We start from the raw sequence: 17,803 nt of genomic DNA, 5'->3' as shown, positions 1-17,803 counted from the left end.
TCTTGTCTACCACCACCGTCGCCATTACTTTCAAACACAAATCTATGCATATATACATTGACATTTTAAATATTAGTATCAGACGCGTTTCCAATGTTTTTGTTCAAAAAAAATCATTGTCGGATTCAATTTCATGACACATTCTTAAAACATAAAAATGCAAAATTCTATTTATTGTTTTCATTTTACAAAATAGTTATTCAGAAATAGTTTTGCAAAACGTTATCGGACAGGCCCTTAGTAACTTAATACTAACACTAACATAACAAATTGAATCAATCGAGAGGAAAAATTTCCCTCAGATCAGATCTTAGAGATCATTAAAAAGCAATTTTGAAGAACCACATCAATTTCTAAGACCATAATATTCCCCACCATATATTTCATTAATTCCCAGTCAGAAACATTATACATCACAAGTCTATAAATATACATTTTGGTAGTATACAATACAAGTAGCGTACTAGAAGGAGTTCAAGCAGGACTACATTATATAACCCACCACCGGTTAAAGAAAACCAGAATGGTTGGGAGGGCTGACTGCACTAGATGGAGTTCAGGCAAGGACTACATTCAATAACATAAATACATTGAACGCCGTCATGCTAAGAATTCAGTTACAAATCCGAATCTGCCTCAACGGACTTTGTTGTGCTCTGCAATCTAGTTACTTCAAGACTCCTGGTAGCCGGAGCATTGATTCGTATCAATGGAAATGTGAGATGTCGTTCTCAAACTTGGGGGAAGTCGTCTTAATGGGCGCCCAGATATCTGCGCCATTACTTTGAGCAATGCCAATGGTAGAGGAGACAGGAACAAGAGAAAGACCTCTGCTTCTCAAGCTGTATGGCTTTAGTTCCTGATATATTAAACAATACATCAATATGTATATTAACCATAAACATTATGTCGCACTGCATTGCGTTTTTCTGCAATACCGTGATTTGCGGTATCTTCATTAATGTAATTCATGGGTTCTCCAAACAAACTTTGACATATCATTCCTACTATATTTCTAAATCCAGCTCAAGCTCACCTGAGTGTTAGCTGTCGGTGTGCTTTGGAGGTATGGAGCGCTCAACACCTAAATCCACCAACCAACATAAAAGTCAAATATCGACAAAGACTCGATACTTCTTATTTTCAATCTCAGGCAATCTATTAAAATCTAAAAGGAAGTATCTCATCTGTAAAATGGCAATCTCTGATGATGTGCAAGAAAGACTTTCTTGATAACAAAAAAGGGAATTATTGATTACCACTACGGTAGGCATTCACTGATAAGTCGGAAAGGCTAACCTTAACTTGTTCATGAAGAAAGCGTATGTACTCCATTGCCTCCAGAAGGACAGAAGCTGTATCTGTCTGCAGTAAAATACTTGGACATTAGACAGAATAAGCATAACATAAGCTGAAGTGTACGATGGATGGACCCAAGAACTCGGAATGACACAAATTCCATGAGATGAGTTGATAGGGAACAACTAATGTTGCAATGCCAACGTTCTAAATGATATGCTTCAAAAGTTTCGAATTTAATTAAACAAACTTGTCGTGTGCACCTTTCCAAATGGTGAAACAAGCTGTTGCAGAGCTACAATCCGTTCACCAAGCTTCTCTTTCCTCTCCTAAAAGTAGAACAAGAGAAATTGAAGTGATAAAATATAAGTAGCACACAAAAGATATCTCTAGCAAGAAGGAAAAATTTAAGAGATCGGATTGAAAGCCCTAGTAGCATTAGCAATAAAACCGCTGCCATGTGAAACTAATAACACCAGAGTGCATTTTAGACGAGCATTTGAAATATGCCTTCACCTAGTCACTTCAAAATTTCTCACTAAAGTTGCTGAAGGTTTGACTTGATCTCTTTTCTGCATTCTTGCACTTACAAAACGCATTATTTTTAAGCATCGTACGGTTTTACATCAAGGTGGTTAATAGATACAGTATATACTTGGAATTTGTAACGATGGTCACTTGAAAGCATAATTATAGATATTAGAAAACAATTCTGACACATCTAAAAGGTGAAAGCTTCAAATTTGAAGGTTTAAGCACATGATTGTGTGAGTCCGATTTTGCTCCCAAATACTCAATTAACACAAGCGCACAGAAATGGAAACTAGATCAAGTCACACTAATGTAGAACAATGTTTTACACATCATAAATTTCCCGACACCAAGTAGAAAAGGGTCGATACACCAAGAAGAGAAAATTGGAGGGGAAGAAACCATTGCACAGATGGATAAATCAGTATACTGTAATTTCGAATTAAGAGAAGCATACCATCAAACACACACACCAGCGGGCGAGCACACAAATATATGAGGTCCCCAAGAATGTAAAAATTCAAAGGAGAGAACGAAAGGAAAGTACCTTTGTGGAGAAGGATAAATCAGTCTTATGTCGTTTAGATGGAAGAGAAGTAATACTGCTTTGGTCAACGGCGCAGGGGCTTCGTTTCTGTTCTGTCATCTTTCTTACATCTATCCCTTCTTCTCCCTAGTTCATCATTCGAAAGAAAAATCACTACGTGCAGAAGTAGAAGAATGACGAAATGAAACACACGATAATCAAACGCTAACCTCGACTTTTACATAACAGGAATTCATAATACTCACTACAGACGGCCTACTACTTCCATGGCACTAGGAAACAAAACGAATAAATTAGGTGCGGAATGAGCTAACAGCTACTGACCCCCTAACCACAGAAAACCTTTCTATTTTCTTTTGTTGTCTCGAAACAAATACATGAACCTTCGTCGTTTCTAGGATGGTGGTTCCATGCAAGTCTTGAAGAAGAACACAGGAAAAGAAAAATTTGCAAATGCGGGAATGCATCCGTACGTGTGGCAAATGTTAAAGACGAGTACAGTTGACTGTCCGACCAGTTAGAGTTTGAAAAACGAACCATTGAGGCAACAAAAGGCTAATTTGGTCTATGAGACAAGCTCAGTTCCATTCTCTGCTAATGTACCTTAAAATACTCAAGTTTTATATAAACTATACACCGACAGCATGCGCAGATATCATAAACAAGACATTAGTCAAGCGTTTATGAGTTATCCTCAATTCGACGAGAAATTTTTCAGTGTGCCAGTAATACGGCTGGACCCCTGGTACACCAAGTTTATTTATATAATTGGTTGGAAACTTGAAATAAAAAAATTTCAACCAATTTTGTTATGACAATTGATGTACCGAGCTGTGTTCCAAATACATTGAAAAATTTCTCCAATCCGACACACAAAAATTAATACAATATTTTATACACCATATATAATTGAGTTTATAAAGAAATGAAATCAAAGGAACAAAGGGACAAGAGCTCCATCTTACAACGAATATATAAGCACAATCACCTACTCACACTAAACTAATCAACAACGTAATAATATTTTAAAAATCAAAACTCAAAGTCCTGTGGAATCCGTGATTTCATTACCTACATAAATAACTAAATAATAAATCAAATTCGGATCAGAGGGTTAAAGTTGAATGCAATTTTATCTTTAGCACACGATGCATTTAAAAAAGCACAAGATGAGAATAATAGGATAAGCTTCTGCTTCCTTCTGAATGTCAGCGGAAAATGTTGAAATTAATATTTAAATTGACGTTTGGTGGGCCCAAACAGAAGAAAAAATATAAATATCAACTAATGAAATGAACCATGTTCGTGAACCTAAACCTAAATGCATGACTGGCGTACACAATCTTCCCACTTCATTTAACATCATTGGACTTGTTTGAAACTGTTTTAAAATTGACTGAAATCGTTTTTAGTAAAAATATATTTAGATTTCAAAAGCATTTGAAGTGCTTCATGCAAGAAGCACTTGCACTTCAAGTATTTTTTTCAAAATTTACTTATATTTTTAATAAAAATTAGTTCCGAAAATATTTTCAACTAAAATGGCTTTCAGCCCTTTTAAATGTTATATCAAACGAGGCCATATACACATACATATATAAATAAAGCGATCTTCGACTCAACTAAGTACCACTCAAAAGTTATTTGACTACAATACTCGTATGTATTTAAGACAATCATCATTCATCATTCATATTCAATTTTCTAATTATATATATTCACATGAACACATTGAGTGATTATTGTACTAGTATTAAATACATATAAGTATTGTAACCGAGCCTTCAAATATGATATCATATCTCCAATGTATACATAGTAAAATTTAACTTTAGACTAAAATACAAAATAAAAACACTAAGAGATGCTCAATCTCTCTCTAATTACCCAAAAAAGAAAAAATTATTCTCTCTCTAATTACCCAAAAAAGAAAAAATTAAGAAAAACTACCTAAAAATAAAAAAAAAATAGTTTTAATGAAAAAAAGATAAATAAAAGTGTAGTAAATAGTATCAGAGAAATGTTAAAATATAATTTTTTGTTAAAAGTGACAACATTAAAAGTGTTTCGTTAAAACTTCTTAAAAATTATGGTGAAACATTTGACTCCAAATTTTCCGGTGGATTAGAGAACACAATACTTGAATTCATACTTTTCAATAGAGAACACAAATTATACATGCAAAAGTTGAAAAAATGAAAAAAGAAAAAAAAAAAATGCAAGTGAAGTGAAGTTTTGATGAACTGACCGAGAACGTGGCGCCTGCATTGCAGAAGGAGCTAACGATCATACTGTGAAGCTCAAGACAGTGTCTCCAAATTCACCAAAACAACACCTCCTAAAATCTACAGAAAAACTCGGTAACCCAGTTACTGCGAAACCACAAAAGTTATCAGAAAGCTAAAATTTCAGTGAATTATCTCAATTCGCAAACATGGGACTTGTCTGAAATTACTGAAATTCAGACCCAAAAAGATCAATTTGTCTCAAGTGTCAGTACGCAGAGAGAGAGAGAGGGGGGGAGAGAGAGAGAGGGAGGAAGGAGAGAGGAGAGAGGAGAGAGGAGAGAGAGGAAGAAGAGAGGAGTGCAGAGAAGGTGAGTGAAAACTGGGGTGGGGCGTGGGGGAGGGAGAGAAGAGACAAGGCCTTCGAAAGTGATTTTATAAAGTAATCATTTTTTAATATAAAGTTGTTTTTGGAAATTAAAACAAAACGTACTTTTGTTATTTCAAAATTTTGAGGTTTATTTGACAGCTAATATACAACCGGACAGACAGGGAGAAAAAAGTGGTTGATTTAACCCCAACTTGACGTCATTCCTCTAACCATGGTTGAATGACTATTTTTTTTTTTTAATTTTTTTTTTCTTGTACAAGATTGAATGATTGAGGCTATATATATATATATATATATATATATATGTATGTATGTATATGTATATATTTTTACACTTAATTGTAGTAATGAATTCTGAATTTTACTCTTAGTTTAATTTAGTTACTGAGCTCTTATACTAGTGTTTTTACTCTTCAAACTTAATAATGTGTTGCAATATTGTTCATTTTTACTAATGTTGTTTTTTGTTTCCAGTTAAATCTATGGGTATATTATGAACTTTAACTTAAAATTAAAAAAAAACAATAGAAAAGGGTAAAAAAAAACAAATAAAAATTTATAAATAAATATCTAAAACTTAAAACAAAATTAAGTTTGTAATATAAGTAAAAAAAAAAAAATTGAGGGACTTTAGCAACTTGTAAATATTAGGCAATGCGATTTCAAAATCAGTAGAAGATAGAACTATCGTTGGACTTAAAAAACTAATTAATCACATATTGAACTATGAAAATTTTCCTATGGATCCAATTTTCTTACACAAAAAAATACATGGTTTTTTTTCTTCTCATTTTTAAATTTATTTTTTAATGATCTGGGATGAAGTTCCAAATATACCCCTAAATTAACAAAAAAATAGATAGTGTTAGTGAAAAGGGCTAGTGAACAACACATTGTTAAGTTCGAGAACTAAACAAACTAATATAAGTGTTTAGGGACTAAAATTAAACTAGGGGTAGCATTCGGGGACCCTTGCTACAATTGAGCGTATATTTTATTTTGCCTATTAATTTAGTTTCTTCTTTTGCCCTAGGTTTTGCTAAATGATTGAGATTTGGTGTTAATCCAGGGTCATTTTCATCCTACAAAATAGTGCAAGCCGGGAAAGAGACCACAAAAACCCGATTAAGGTCAAAGCCCATAGAAGAATGAGAAGCCCTATGCCCTAGACAGTTAAAAGAGGATATGCTTGAGTGCTAGAGCCAACTGCTCACTAGCTAGTCCGATTGAGCAACATAAAGTACTTTCTGACCACGAAGAACACGTGGTAAGACTGACAACTTTGTGGCACAAGGCTTGCCAATCACCAATCAAAAGCAGAAGTTTAGGACGGGACATAAAGATGGTCGGACCACTACTCAAAATGGCATCGTTGACTAATCAAGGCCGAGAAAGTCGCTTCACACATATTGATCTAGACAGATGTGCAATCCCAACTGAGCAAACGTCACTTCACTGCACAATGTCAACTGATACTTAAAAAAGTTGTTAGTATATTAGACAATGCAAGTGGTGCATCAAATGCTAGAAAGGTGAGAGAGATGCCTTATGGGTTTATGGATAGCCTATATAAAGGGGTGGGAACCTCTTGTAAGATGGTCGAACGACTGAAGAGAGAAAAATATAGCCTTTAGCCGGGCACTTTTTGTAAGCTTTGAAATCAATATAATTCGAGACAACATCCGCCAACATCTTTTGCGTGTGGGACGGAAATCAATCACTAGCCAGTGGGAAAAATGCTCCTAATTGTAGAAAAAAGAGTACATAAAGATCAAGTGAGTATGCATCAGGATGCTCCCCCTGAGTTAGACATAACTTCCAAATAAGAGAACTACAAGCAATTCAACTCAGATAATTTATGCATATTGATTCCTTGGACGAGCTTTTGAAAAGTATTGGGCAATGACTTGGTAAAGAGATCGGCTAGGTTGTCCTGGGAACGGATTTTCTTGCCTTCAATGTTTTGATGTTGTTGTTGCTGGTGAGAATAAAAGAACTTTTCTCCCTTCTTTATCTGCTCGATACATGCTGCATTGTTTTTAAAGATCGTTGTAGAAAGGTTAACAACAGTAGTAAGACCACTAGTGCTTCTAATATGTTCCATGACTGCTCTCAACCAAAGGAACTCATGCAATGCTTCATGCTGGGCGAAGATTGCAACATGGTTCGAAGAAGTCGTAACTAGTGTTTGCTTGGTGGACCTCCAAGATATAGCGGTGTCTCCAATGGTAAATATATAACCCATTTGAGAATATGCCCTATGTGGGTTAGACAGATAACTAGCATTTGCATAACCAACAAGGCGGGATCAACCCGAGGATTGAGGGTACGGCGACTCCTCTCAAGGATTCGTGGGTGTAGAACAAAACCAAATCTGTCGTACCTTTGAGGTAGCGGAAAATATCTTTAACACCATTCCAGTGTTTGCGTGTAGGTGCATTGCTATATCTAGCCAAAAGATTAACAGCGAAGGAGATGTCAGGTCTAGTGCATTGAGTCAAGTACAATAATGCGCCAATTGCACTTAGGTATGGAACTTTAGGCTCCAAAATCTTTTCCTCATCCTCATTGGGACGGATGGGATCTTGTTTAGCAACGACCATAAGAGTACTCGAAGGCTTTGCTTTATCCTCATTAAAATGTCACAACATCTTTTGGGTGTAGTCCGATTGATGTACTAGGACTTCATTCGAACAATGCTCGATCTCCAGGCCGAGACAATATCGAGTTTTCTTAAGATCTTTTATCTCAAATTCTAATTTTAAGTGAACGAAAATTTCCTCAAGCTTTGCGGGAGTTCCGATAAGGTTCATGTCGTCGACATAAACTGCAACGATCGCAAATCTGGAATGTGACTTCTTTATAAACACGCATGGGCATAAGTTGTTGTTCACATAACCTTGACTTGTCGAATATTCATTTAGATGGTTATACCACATCCGCCCGGCTTATTTCAATCCGTAAAATGATCTCCTTAATCTAACAGAGAGAGTGTTTCGTGGTCTAGAACTGTTTGAACCAGTCAATGGAAGTCCTTCTGAAACTTTCATGTAGATTTTCGTATCTAGATTCCCGTAAAGATACGAGGTTACCACGTCTATAAGCTGCATATTCAGTTTTTCGGAAACTACCAAACTGATAAGGTAACGAAGTGTTATGACGTTCATTATGGGGGAATATGTCTCCTCGTAATCAATCTCAGGGCATTGAGAGAAGCCTTACGCTACGAGGCGTGTTTTTTATCGCACTATTTCATTCTTCTCATTACGCTTCCTCACGAAAATTCACTTGTAGCCCACGGGCTTTACATATGATTGAGTACGAGCTATAGGTCCAAACACCTTACGTTTCACAAGCGAATCAAGTTCGACCTGGATTGCTTGTTTTTAATTTGACCAATCAATTCTACGTCGGCATTTATCAATAGAACGTGGTTCAATGTCATCGCTAAACATGATGTTAGTAGCTACTATGTACGCAAATGCATCGTCGACGATCATCTTATTTTGATTCCAAACCTTATCCAATGCTGCGTAGTGAACCGAAATCTTGTGATTCTCGGAAGGTCATGTTGCCTCATCTAAGACATCACCGTAATCTAGAATAATCTCATGTGTTAGAATATATGTGATCTCATCACCTTTTCTAGATCAGTAAAAGTATCCGGCATGCTTTGAGCAATGTTCTGAAGATCTATAATACGTCGCACTTCAGTTTCAGATTAGGTAGTGAGAGGATCTAAATGACATATAGTGGGAGCATACCACGATAATTCGCGACGTTCTACAGAAATGTTAAGAATACTTATTTTCCCTTAACGACTGGAAGATTGTCTCATCAAAGTGACAATGCACAAAACATGCGGTAAAAAGATCTCATGTCAAGGGCTCTAAGTAGTGAATAATTTATGGTGAATCATAACCGACATATATTCTCATTCTTCTCTAAGGACCCATTTTGGTACGTAGTGGTCGCGCTATTAGCATATAGACTGCACACCTAAACACACGTAAGTGTGAGACGTCAGGCTCGTATCTAGTAACCAACTGTAACGGTGAATGAGGATGGGTAGCGGTAGGCCTCAGGCGAACCAACATAGCTGCTTGCAATATTGTATAGCCGCAGGCAAATACTGAAAGTTTGGTTCGCATAACCAAAGTCCGAGCTATCAATTGAAGGCGCTTTATGAAAGCTTCTGCCAGGCCGTTTTGGGTATAAACATAAGGTACAGGATGTTTGACTTCAATCTCAACTGACATGCAATAGTCGTCAAAAGTCTATGACATAAACTCTTCAACGTTATCCAATTGAATCGACTTGATCGGATATTCAGGGTGGTGAGCCTTAAGCTTAATAATTTATGCTAGGAGTTTCACAAATGCAGTATTGCATGTGGATAATAAGCAGACATGTGACTAACGTGTCGATGCATCAACCAACACCATAAAGTATCGAAATGGTCCACATGTTGGTTGGATAGATCCACAAATATCCCCTTGAATCCTTTGAAAAAAACTTAGAAAGGTTGTGAATCATTTTTGTAATTGAGGGTTGAGTATTCAACTTTTCCAAAGAACAAGCATTGCATGGCGGGAATTCAATGTAGGGAGGTAAATGATGCCCATGTGATGATTTGAGGATACGGCGCATCATGTCACGTCCGGGATGTCCCATATGGTCATGCCAAAGCAACAAAGTGCTGTGGAACTCGGGCTCAGGGTCGGCCACATGGTGGGTCTCTATGCCACGAATGGTTGTGATGTACAACCCACTCGGGAGACGTTCCAGCTTCTTATAAATACCGTTCTGGCCATATTCGTAGGCAGTGATACAAAGAAATTCAGAACCATTCTCTTCAGTGGTTTCAACGTGATATTGATTATCTCGAATGTCTCTAAAATTTAGCTACGTTCTTCCGGAACGTGGAGAATAAAAGGTCTCTTTAATGGTTAAGACAGTACCATTAAACAACATTATACGGGTCTTTCCATATCCTTCAATTAGGTTGGATGAGCATGAGAGGGTTGTCAGAGGTGCTTTGTTATGTACGAAGTTAGTAAAATAGTGTTGCTTACGCAATATGGTATGCGTAGTAAACTATCAGCCAGACATCTAACTTCCCCACTAGACATACCTAGAAATAATTTGAATGAATTGGTCAGATGCATAAATATAATTCCATTCATTCAATTAATCAATTCAAGAAATAATATCCATAAAATAATTATCCAAAATTCAAAACTTACCAAAACCAAACAAATTATTCCAAATACTTGGAAAAATTGTCTAAAAATTAAACCATAAACCTAAAAAAATTAAGGGTGTTCGGCCACTCCTAGTGGGTTTGGCCACTAGGGGTAAAAACATCCTAAAAAACATTTTTAGAAGAATAAAACTTATTCTTACATATGAGTTGATGCCTCCTGAAAATCTGATATCTCTATGGATATAGTAGTATCTTCGGGATGTTCCACATTGGCAAGTTAGACTCACGACGGGAATGATACTTGGTAATAGCCTCAAAGGTAGCTCTGCATACGTGTGACCAAATCCTTTGATCCACAGTGGTAGCACATGTCCATTTCAGTGGAAGCCGATTGAATGGTAGTTTTTCCCTTATTCTTGAAGTTTAGGTGCAAGGGGTTGACGTTTCTGGGTCAAATTTCCTTCCTTAGGTGGGCCTTGGCTCTATTGACCTTGGGCCCATGGGTGGGCTTACCACCCATTACCACGGTCACGATGATGTTTTCGTCGTTTGTGACTGCTAGAATTGGTCACATGCATTTCAGGCGCAACATTCGAGCCAGTGGGTTGAGCTTGCTGATTTTTCATCAAAAACTAGTTCTGCTTTTCAGCAATAAGTAAAACAGAGATCAAATTCGAAAATTTGGTGAACTTATGTGCCTTATATTATTGCTGCAGGATAATATTGGTGGCATGAAAGGTCGAATATGTCTTATCTTGGAGATCTGCATCTGTTAAGTCCACTTTACAGAACTTAAGCAGTGATTGGATTCAACAAACTTCAAAGTTGTATTCATTCATAGACTTAAAGTCTTGAAAGCGTAGGTGCTGTTAGTCGTGTCTTGCTTTAAGCAAGTATATGTCTTTCTGGTGATCGAAATGATTGGCCAGCACAAACCAGGGGGTGCGTGGGTTTTCCTTAGTGAGTTACTTAATCTGCAGTGCATCATGTCTTGAACCCACTTCAGGTAGTTTCTTCCATATACTTCCGGAGCGGTGAAATTGAGCTTGTTCAAGTTCGACATGTCCCTAAAACAGAGGGTACAACAAAACATAGTTAGTCATATGTTAATCTATAAACATACAGAACATTTGGGTTTTATAGACATGTATTGATTTAATTTAAACATGAAAGCTACAGGTTTCATGTGGTAAGTTTTGAATGAAAACTTCGGGTTTCAATGGCACTAATATGAAACTACAGGTTCAATTTAGTTTCATGAACGATTAGTTCATAAAGGAGAGGTTCCTCCAAGAACACAGAATACAATATGTTGAGTTAAGTGTAGCGGATTTGAGTTGCTTCGGGAACTCAAGTGTGAGAGCTTCAGGACTAGAAAATAATGTCAACGGTTCAAAGTAGAAAAATAAATTATTGAATCGTTAATGTCCAAAAGTGATATTTAGGTCAATAATTTTAGATTAATTATTAAATTAATGGAATGCAGGTCACTTTTAATTAATTCAATAGATCGGGACAAAACGGGGTCTACTGTGGAAGCAAAATAATGACAGACGGGTCATACTAGCATCGATTGGTGATAAACCAAGTGATAATTAAATTAGAGTTAATTAACGTAAATCAAAGTACCCTAAAAAAATATTTGGGCATGATTTATAACGCGAAGATGCCAAAAATTGGCATTGGGTAGAAAAAATAATGCGGCCCAGCCAAAAGTGGGCTGGTTGTGATGTGGGGATGGGCCCTGTAGCACGGTTACAGGCCATTGGGCCATAGAAATAAATGCAGGCCTTTGGGCAGTGTGATCTGGGTAAGGCCAACAACATGTGCTACTAGTTTGGGCGTAAAACTGAGGCACGAGGCAAGCCCAACCTAAGGCTGGCTTGTGGGTTGGTGCAAGGAAACCCAGCCAAGGTTGGGTTTCGGGTTTAGGTCGGGGTAAGTCAAGCCCAGCAGCAAAAGCTACGAGCAAGTGGGCCAATGGGTGACGAAGCCCAGCAAGCAACACAGGCTTGCTGCAGGCTGGCTAAGGACGCAAAACTGGGCCCAGTAACACACGTGTTGCTGGTGATGGGCCATGGGTGTGAGGGCAGAGCCCAGCAAATGGCTACAGTTTGTGTTGGTAGGTGGGCTGGGGTTGCAGGCCCAATCCAACCAATCGCAGGCCAAGGGGGCCGAGTTATCTTTGCTCACAGCAAACCCAAATGGCTGCTACCATGGATCAAATTTCAAAACAACATCATCCTGGGGGCGTGCTCGACTCGGCTGGGCTGTAAGCCAGCACGGTGGTGCCAGCGGCGGCGAGCAGCTGCCGTCTCGCATTAAATTCCCATAATTTTTTTCTTTTTTGACTTTTCTAGGGTTTGAAAAAACCCTAAATGGCTTCTAATTTATTTATATGCTTTGATTCACAAGTTCTACATAGCAAAATAATTGTGTAATGGATGAAGTGTGTGTGTGTGTGTGTGTGTATCGGAAGGAAAATATAAATATAGGGTGTTCATGCATTATGGAGAATGTTTTCATGCTTCGTGGATGTTTCAAATATCTTACTTTATTTTTAGCGTACTTGATTGGTAAAAAACAAATAAAAGCCTTTGAATTCTGTAGAAAAAAAACCTCCTCCTACGATCCTTTAGTTCCTTAGCTTTTGGTAAGAGCGTGCTGATAACGTGTTGTAGGCCTATTTGATTTAACTGTATTTAGGACTAGAGAGTGAGAGGGGTCGGCGGTAAAAGAGAGAAGAGAAAGATTGTGTTGTATCACCTCATTGTGCCTTTATTTATAGTAGTATGATATGTTAAATCATTACCCTAATAAGATTATAACTCTAATAGAATATTAACTACTAAAGGGAATATTCCAAGATATCTCTAGATACACTAGGATTTACACAATCATATTTCTATTCTAAATATGACCGCAACAATATGTTATTATTTAGTTTTTTAATGATGTAAAATAAAAAAACTTGCGCATGCACCCCCAGAATAACCACACTTTATATAAAGGAACAGACACATTCTAAATTCTCTCAGTTTCCCTCTTATTCTCTCTATTCATGCTTTTTATTTCCACCATATTACTGAGGTGATTTCCAACATATTATTAGCACAAGCTAAGGTTACAGTTTTGTGTTTGTGTGTGTGTTTCTTTTTCAAGCTTAGTGTCACCTCTAGAGATAGGCAAAATTAATGTGGGTATGAGTAATCGTGGTTATCTGCATATTTAAAATTCATGATTACGGTTACCCGCACATTTAAAATTGATGATTACGGTTTTGGCTAACCGTTTAAACAAATACACCGTTACCGTTTACCCATGAAATATAAATGGACGATTATGAATATTACCCGCAGTTACAAACAAATATCCATTTAACCGTTTGTGTAAATTAAAAGCTCTAAAAACTATTCGATGAGACCACTCCTATCGTGGCTCCTCTCTCTCATCTCTGCCAAAACAATTTCGTCGGTTTGATACCCATGCCATCGATGATGTTGGTTCTTACCAAAATCATTGACTTTTGTTAGCTCAATAGAAATACCCCCTTCAAGCGGGCTCCTGCCGAATGTTGGATTTGACATTAAATCAAAATGCTTAAACTAAAACAAGAATCCAACACGGATTAGGATTGGACTCAAGATATTTGGATTTGTGTTTCCTAATTGGTTTGAGATTTGGTTTTAGTATAGGATTTGGTTTCCTATATTCTAGGGACTTTGTGTAAACCTATGACGTCTATTAGTATAAATAGATGGATGTGAGAAAGAGTTTTTTGTGTGAGTTTTTGAAAGGCATAAGTTTGTATACTTGAGAACTGTCACATCCTGGCCCGGGGCAGATCACTTCCAGGGCCCGCTCCACCACCGTAGTACGATATTGTCAGCTTTGGGCTTACCATTCCCTCACGATTTTGTTTTTGGGAACTCACGAACAACTTTCCAGTGAGTCACCCATCATGGGATTGCTCTAGTCCCCTTCTAGCTTAACTTCGAAATTCCCATGGAACCCGAACCCAATGAGCTCCAAAAAAGCCTCGTGCTAGGTAAGGATGGGAATATACATATAAGGTTCACTCCCCTGGACGATGTGGGATGTCACAATCCACCCCCCTTAGGGGCCCGACACCCTCGTCGGCACACACATGGGCAGGGTTAGGCTCTGATACCAAATTGTCACATCCCGGCCTGGGGCGAACCACTTCCCGGGCCCACTCCACCACCGTAACACGATATTGTCCGCTTTGGGCTTACCATTCCCTCACGGTTTTGTTTTTGGGAACTCACGAGCAACTTCCCAGTGAGTCACCTATCATGGAATTGTTCTAACCCCCTTCTCGCTTAACTTCGGAGTTCCGATGAACTCCGAAGCCAGTGAGCTCCCAAAAGGCCTCGTGCTAGGTAGGGATGGGAATATACATATAAGGATCACTCCCCTGGGCGATGTGGGATGTCACAAGAACACTTTGTGTTTGTGAGTTTTCTTGTATTTGTTGGTAATCAATAAAGTTCCTGTTGTTAGAGAGGTACTCTTATATTAAAGGAACTCTGAAATCGTTGTGTTTTGTTTATTGCTTGATTGGTTTTTGATTTAGTTTATAACAGTGAATGCCTTCTTGTTGAAAAAGAATAGCTATTTAGCATTTCGCTTCAAAGGATGTAAAATAGAAACATTGCTCAATTATTCAGGCCTAATTTAAGTGAATTTTCGTAGAAATTATAATAGACGGATGCTTCGCAGGCACATGAAGGACGTTATTAGCGTAACGGCCAATAATATTTGGCCCTTAACTTCTGCTATAGGTTGAAGTACAAAGCTATTTATAGGAATATATTTTAATTTTTATTATGGAATCGGATTCATACTCTACTTTTCGTGTTGACGTTTTTCATTTGGTGATGATAGTCCTGTGAAGTTTTTTGTTAGTAACCTAATCCATTCTTAGAAAATATATTAGTATTATCTTCATTGACAACAACTAAAAACATCATCTGCAAATTTTTATATCAATTTCAAGAATAGTACAAGCACTTAAAGGATTGGAATAGAGAAATGCATGTTAAATTTACTTATAACGGCGTTCAATTGGCTTTTAATTTTCAACTTGTTAAAAATGGGTAAATGGGAAAAAATGGTTAAACGGGTACACGGTTACGGTTAAAGTTGGAATTCAGTTATGTATATGGTTAACTGTTTATAAACGGTTATGGGTGTGGGTATATACCCGTTTATACAATTACCCAACGAGTAAACGGTTATGGATAAATAACTGCTGTTACCTGCCCGCCATAACCGTTACCCATCCCTAATCATCTCATACTGTTTGGGCATGAACAATTTTCATAGACAAGTGAACAATTTTTATAGACAAAATTCTAAAAGGTGCTAGTCAGGCTGTGGATAGGGACTTAGCATATAAGAGACTAGGCGAGGTCTAGCTGGGGCCTAGATTTTTTTTTTTAATTAAATTATTGTGTGACATATAAACATGTGTCAGCTTATACATAAAAATATACATATATAATTATATTGAAAAACATAAATTGCAAAAAGATGATATATAAAATTATAAAATACTAAAACATATTGAAAATATGAACAAGCACATAACAATCTTCTTACAAATTATTGGAAATATAAAACGAAAGTTATTTATTTCCTGTCTAAGTAAGAGTTGTGACCCTAAGCTGTTTTCTTAAATAAAAAAAGTAAGAAAAGTCATAAAACACCAAGTTTGCCTAGATACAGAGCTTATCTCCCTTAGGCCATCTCCAATCGACCCAGCCAAACGATCATAGGACTAAAAATAACTCGAAATGACATGCAAAACCGTTTCCAACAGAGGGCTTGTGGGCTCCACTGAACCAAAACACCAAATCAGGCTAGCGGCTTGACCATTTCCAGCTTGCTAGCCACCCTGATGAGCCCAGCCCTTTTTTTTTTTTATGAAATTTTTTTTCCTACACCATTTCATACTATCTTACCTCTTTTTTTTTTTTTTTTTCTTTTTTCAATTCTTCACATTATATTCTCTTCCAATAATCTTTCCTTTAATTTTTTCAATAATTTTTAAATGACCACCTCTTTCAATAATCTTCCAATATGTCCGAAAATCTTATCTTAACATGGTAGTTTAATTTAATTAACTATATTAATTCAATTAAAATAATAAATTATGTTTGACCTATGGTCCTTTGGCCCTCTCGGTTGGAAATGATATAAAATATGGTCTGACACTGTTCATTAAAATATAATTTCTTGCAGGGCTATATCACTAAACAGAGTCATTTGACCCTCCTTCGATTGAAGATAACCTTACATTCACCTAGGCGGACAAGGTGAGGGTCTAGGCAAGTTTCAGCACCATTTTTTTTTTTTTTGTTGAATAAACGATATTATCTACACTAAGGGAGATGGTAAACTTAGTCTTATAACAAACTAAGAATAATATGGTTCAAATTCATATTTAACAGGAATCAAATATAAGACTTTTCATTTACAAATAATAAAAAATACATTATTTTTTAAATTCTAAAAATATATCGTGGTGATAGCAAGCTGCTTAATGCTTAAGCGATACCTTGACAACTCTAGATGGAGACTAAAACATTGCCCAAGATATATGGCCCAAAACTTTTGACTCCAAAATGGCACCGGGAATTGGGGCATAAAACATGGACATACCCGTGCGATGAAAAAGACACAAAATCCAGAAAAGTCCGAGATTCATTAATCGCCATAATTGTCGGCCCCGCGCCGTCCTCTTTCCGAGCAAAATCCGGAAATCAGATTTAATATTATGTTGCATTTTTCATTAAAATGGCAAATTGGTAAATATACTTCTCTTCCCAAGAGCATCTTTGGTCCCTCTATGTTTACAATTTTCAGTATCTGCATGCATGTACATGCACTCATGCGTTTAATTTTAGAGAAATACGAAGGAGACTGTTTAAGAGCTAGTTTGGAATTAATGTGATTACTATGCTTTGAAAAAAGAACGCTATTTTTAGAAGTAAGGGTAAAGCTGCTTCTACTTTCTGCATTTTGAATCCATGATTTTGACAAAAATCACTTCTTTTTTTTATTTATTTACCAAACACAATTTTAGCCTCAGCATTAAAAAAAAAAATTACTTTTAAAATAATTTTAGCAATACCAAACCAGCCCTAAAGTGGGACTCTCTGCCATTTCACAATTTGACGTTAATTCATGTGTTAACGTTATTAAACATTGCGCAAAAAAACATGAGGTGTCAGAAAGTCCATGGAATGTTCCACTTTTAAGAGAGTCGCCTTAACAATTCTCTTAATTTTACATATAAACTTGGTTAGTCAACGAATTTTATACATAAACTTTGTTAGACAAGGTTTTAAAGAGGCAAGGCTAATTACTCACTTTTTAGTTAATTCGCATATGTTTGTATTGAGTTCGATACCTAATTGGTAGCTGATTAGTTGTGTTGAGTGCCAATTTTAGAGTGCATTCTTATTAAATCTAACAGAATCAGTTCATGAAACTTTGAAGACTCTATTCCTCCGAAGAAACCACAAAATTTTGGTCAAAATACAAGTGGAGCATCAAATTTTGTCTAAACAACTAGC

The 17,803-nt window shown here is 36.8% G+C and overlaps 1 protein-coding gene across 3 annotated transcripts; it reads right to left on the bottom strand.

Annotated features, from left to right (window-relative positions):
* Positions 1-348: 348 nt before the first annotated feature.
* LOC137723151 (transcription factor bHLH153) lies at positions 349-4,980 on the bottom strand. 3 transcript variants are annotated; one of them, XM_068462324.1, is made up of 6 exons: positions 4,626-4,980; positions 2,378-2,503; positions 1,563-1,628; positions 1,300-1,365; positions 1,037-1,084; positions 349-859 (listed from the first exon to the last, which is right to left on the bottom strand). In XM_068462324.1, exons 1-6 carry the CDS (start codon positions 4,665-4,667, stop codon positions 707-709), a joined length of 501 nt encoding a protein of 166 aa, XP_068318425.1. In that variant the 5' UTR covers positions 4,668-4,980; the 3' UTR covers positions 349-706. The 3 variants fall into 3 exon arrangements, with proteins under 3 accessions (XP_068318425.1, XP_068318427.1, XP_068318426.1); XM_068462326.1 differs by lacking the exon at positions 4,626-4,980 and adding an exon at positions 3,449-3,773; XM_068462325.1 differs by lacking the exon at positions 4,626-4,980 and adding an exon at positions 2,587-3,437.
* Positions 4,981-17,803: the final 12,823 nt, after the last annotated feature.

This window comes from Pyrus communis, chromosome 17 (assembly GCF_963583255.1).
Source record: "Pyrus communis chromosome 17, drPyrComm1.1, whole genome shotgun sequence".
Taxonomy (NCBI): domain Eukaryota; kingdom Viridiplantae; phylum Streptophyta; class Magnoliopsida; order Rosales; family Rosaceae; genus Pyrus; species Pyrus communis.
The sequence above is the reverse complement of the archived record's forward strand: the minus strand, read 5'-3'. Positions and strand labels throughout refer to the sequence as shown.